Genomic DNA, 4,787 nt, shown 5'->3' with positions numbered 1-4,787 from the left:
ACTTTCACAGACAAAGAAGGCAAACTTCCCAAACCTGAGTGGCTCTCTTTCAGTTTCCTTGTCAATAGGAAATTAGCTCCGAGTATTGTTGCTGCTTTTGTGAGTTTAGTGGAATTTTTAATTTTGTCGTCTTGATATTCTAAATTTGCCACATTTTTTTATTTTGAGAAAATTTTTAAAATATTTTCTAAAGTTTGATATATTTTAACGTTTTCTGTAAAAAAAATTCAATAAAAAATTTTAAAAATCTAAAAATATATAAATTTGGTATGAAAGTAGAATGTAGGCGTAAAGTATTTGTGAAAGCGTATTAAAATAAGTGTTATTCTAATTTTTTGTAATGGTTTAGAAAGAATAATGATGACAATAATAATAATAATAGGAATTGATGTGTGATATATACGAATATTATAATAAGAGCAGTAATAGTAATAATGGTAATGATAATAATAATGATGTCGAATTGTTGTATGTATATACTAATATTATAATGACGCCAGTGGTAAAGACTAAATAAACTGAAAAAACAGAAGCACTTAAAATAATGGAAAAGATACAATACCTGTAAGTGCCAGTGAATGGAAGACCACAAGGAGTATTATTAAAGAAAATGCAGAAATAATGAGGAAGAGGGATATGAAACGAGGCGATGCTCGAGGACAAACATAAAAAGGACCTTCTCATACACAAGGAAATGATAGACAGGATAATGGGGGAGGCACAGAGTGTGTTGTACATGTAAAATGAAGTTTCGATTTTATCCGACAAAGCTGATAGATAAACGAGAGGTAAAGAAAAAACACGAAATTAAAGAGGCAGAAGCAGTGACACATCTCAAACTATGGAAGATTTAATACATCAGAAGAAACTTATAATGCGTTTTTTCACTCATAAACCATTGATGCAACAGCGGAGGTGGTGTCGACTGTTGTCTTTCATATGATGGCAGATCATAACATTTATATATGAAGAAAAAGAAGCAGAAGAATAAATAAATAAACGTATAAATGTGAGATGATGTTCAAGACTTTTTCCTATCAGATATAGTAATAATGGCTAATACTTGTTCTCAACAATATAATATTGTTGGAAGGAAGACTTTCAAACCAAGGTTACATATGGACTATGTTACAGGGCAAAAGAGGAATTAAAACGTGAAAAGTGACAAAATATGGCATGTTGGATCTTGCATCGGAGCCTTATTAAGGGGGGAAAAGGTTTGTACTGATGTACCGAAAATTCCATATTTGTATATAGATGAGATATTAGCTGCATTCCAAAAACTTAAAATTAATATAAAGGCGCTCCATGATTAACACGTTGCCACTGGATCAAGCAAAAGGACAAAAGTTACAGTGAAGACCAATATAGACTTGAAAAAAGAATAAGCAGCTTCAAAATAAATCGAGATCTTACCGATAAACAGGAAAAAATCGCCAAAACGCCCAGCACTAACATTACCCACTCATTTTCACCTCATATATTTAAGTACTAAAAGCAGATACAAAAAATAAAAATACATACAATTTGAATATTGGAGGTACAGCAATGTGTGTGTTTTTTCCAAGTAAGAGCCCATAGTTGCAAAGAAGATAGCCACAATATTTTCATATATGGAATAGCAGTGGTTGGAAATGAAACTACAAAGTCTTTAGCTAAGCCAAGTGTTCTTCTTACAAGAATAGAAACTGAAAAGGGAGAAACAGGGATGCCGCTTTTTGTCACACTATTTTTTAAGTAATGCGTGGAGCATAAGCATTATATGAGCAGAAGAAGAGTTTTTTAAACAAAAACTTCAAAGGCCGCAGTCTTCATGGCATATAAACATACTAAAGTCAGAGCGACAAGGCTAAATGTTTCTCCTATAGATGCATAAAAGTCAGTAAACAGAAGTTAATTAGACTTTATAAGACGAAGAAAGCACAACCCACAAAAACCTGTTTCACAAAGCCACAGTGAACGGCTGTTTTTTTCACTAAGCATAGGCATTGAAAATGTGTAACCAACTAGTTCCTCGTTTCTCTACAAAAAGGGGCAGGCTAGTGATAGCATACGGCACCGCAGATGCAGAGCAGTCAAGAGCAAAAGCGAACAGTTAATGGCTGCAGAATAGCCGTAGCATTTATAGTTCTCAGTATTACCAAACTTGGTAAAGCAACCAACATAGAAGGGGGGAAAAACCGACCAGTGTTCGACGCTCTCTGCAAATTAACAAGGCTAGCTCGTAGTGACCTTACAATTCCAGAGGAACCGAACTTAAAAAACCAAGACTTCAAAGACATCATCAAACTAAATATGAGTTTGGCACCAAAAGCATGGAAGCAAGTGTTCTGGAAAACAGGCGAAAAAGACGCGTGGCAGGACGAGCTACCGCCGAAGGACCAACACGGTGATGACTGGGAAGAATACTGGTCGGACTGGAAGGACGCAATAAGAAGTCTTTATAAGGCGGACCGAACAAAGACAGAAGACAAAACAACGTTTGAAAGCTTGCCTGAAGACGTAAAAGACACTATAAGGCCGCGTATGATAAACTTGGCAAGCGCGGCGGCCGCACTAGCAAAGGCTCCGGCGGCGCCAGCCCAGCTACCTTCGCTAAAAGGTAAGACGCTCAAACAGAAGCTAACAGAAGCGGTAACTGGCGACGGCTCGAAGGACGTCGACACGGCGGACTACCAAAGCATATACGGGGCAAGCTCGGGCAGCGACCGCCAAACAGCCTGCACGACAGGCACGTCGGGTGTACGGGCGAATTCCCTAATGGCTGCACTAAGTTGCGTATGTGCGCCTGAAAGCAACGGACAAGTGGACTACGTGTGCACTCCGGCTGTGGCTAAGGCCGATGTGTGGGCGAACGCAGGCGCGGACAATCCGCCGAACACAAGAAAGATAGCAAAGCTATGTGGCAGACTACCGCCCCGGCAGCTAAAAGCAGACGAGCTGAGGCAGGCGATCGAGGAAATCGTGGCACTCATAACCACGACCGGGGGACACGGCTACCTCGGGGCAACCAAAACCGGATGCACAGGTGCACGGAACAGCGGCCGCTGCGTCAAATTCACTGGATACGGCGATAAAGACGGAAAAATACCAGCCAATACACCATGGCTGACAATACCACACAGCATAGCGACCGAGCTTGCAGGCAGAGAAGCTAGAATACTGCAAGCAGAGACCACGAAAGCAGCGCTCAAAGCACTTGCCGAACAGGCCAGAAAATTAAGCAGGGAAGGGGAAATAGCAAAAATCTTCAAAGGTCAGTTACAGACGGCCCACGAGCAAACTGCGCCAGGAAAAACTGTGAACATGGAAATCAGCGATGGAGAGTGCAACAAGCTTACCAGCAACAACACCTGCAAATCCCCCTGCAAATGGAACGAGAATACCACTGACATAAACAAAAAATGCTCATTAGATCCCGTAAAAGCGACAGAACAACAAGCAGCCCAGACAGCAGGAACAGAAGAGGGAGCTGCAGGAGCAACAACAGATAAGTGTGGCCTAGCAAAAACTCCTGAGGATTGTGTTTTAGCAAAAGGTGATATTCCAAAAGATAAAAAAGCTGTTTGCAATTGATAGAAGGCAAGTGCAAAGTTTCTAGTTTTTTAAATAACATATTTGTTTTCATGGACTATTCCTTTGTGATTTTTGAAAGTATTTCAAGAAATTTTGATTAATTTAATGAAATCATAGGAAATTTTCTAAATTTTACAGATTTAACAATTTTTAATGAAAATATGCTAAGATTAGTGAAAATAGTCTGATAATACGAAATTTGGGAACGACAGTGTCAAATATATGCAAAGCAATAGTGTTATAGGATATGAAAAATGAGTGCTAATATAATTATGTTTTTTCTCTATTTTATGGATATTAGTTAGGGTAATAATGATAATGATGATGACAGGAGCGTTTCGTGCCCTAACATTCACTCAAAATGTAATAAAATCTACGGAGGAGATTATTTCAACGACAACAGTAGAAGTGTATCGCAAAATCATTCTAATGGGAGGAACTTGATAGTAGTAAATGGTTGTAGTATTTTGCACACTAAGGCGATAAAATTATTAGCATATTCGAATTAATCAGTGCAACAAACTACTGTAACTCCAATAACAATGCATAGACATGGGTTATCAATGCAGGGAAAGACTAGATTTAAAAAGGCAGCGGCGCCACATGTGGCCAATTATAACCTATAAAACAGAAACCACACATTTGTGTTAAAATATAAGCTAAACATACTAAACAAACAAATTGTAACAGATATATCATAACATTACAGATGCATTAATTATATAAGCAAACAGATTAGTAGCACTACAAGCTTTTTTATTAATAATTCTTACATTTCCTTATAACATATCAAATTTTATTAGTATGTTAGGGAATGAAATTTGGTATCCTAGGAACTGTCCTATTAACGCCACTATTACATTTATTGTGTATAACCTCAATATCTCTTTAAGATGATAAAGTAAATAACATAACAAATTTAATAGACAACAAACATAAGAACACAAGAGCGTTTGTGGTTGTCGTTCAAACTCATGCAACACAAGGATGGTATAAGCTGATATTGAGTGCCAAACTAAGCCATGCTGAAATTATTACAATTGAAATAGGAGGTTTGTATAGACATGTTGAAAGGACTAGATGGGTTATGGAATATTTAGAAAAACAGAATGCAAGTGATGAGGATATTGTCATAACTGTTGATAATTCTGATGTTATTTTTAGCAATGAGGTGAAGTATAAAAGTGCTGTGGAATATTTTATGCAGAATA

General features: G+C 37.7%; 1 protein-coding gene across 1 annotated transcript; it reads left to right on the top strand.

The window, feature by feature from the left end:
• Window positions 1-2,064: 2,064 nt before the first annotated feature.
• On the top strand, window positions 2,065-3,576 carry TEOVI_000367200 (Variant Surface Glycoprotein, putative; the record flags this gene model as incomplete). Its single annotated transcript, XM_067226547.1, has 1 exon — window positions 2,065-3,576. One exon carries the CDS (start codon window positions 2,065-2,067, stop codon window positions 3,574-3,576), a length of 1,512 nt encoding a protein of 503 aa, XP_067082648.1.
• Between the last annotated feature and the right edge of the window lie 1,211 nt (window positions 3,577-4,787).

Source organism: Trypanosoma equiperdum, assembly GCF_001457755.1.
Source record: "Trypanosoma equiperdum strain OVI genome assembly, contig: ctg_784, whole genome shotgun sequence".
Taxonomy (NCBI): domain Eukaryota; phylum Euglenozoa; class Kinetoplastea; order Trypanosomatida; family Trypanosomatidae; genus Trypanosoma; species Trypanosoma equiperdum.
This window is presented reverse-complemented; position numbering and strand designations above follow the sequence as displayed.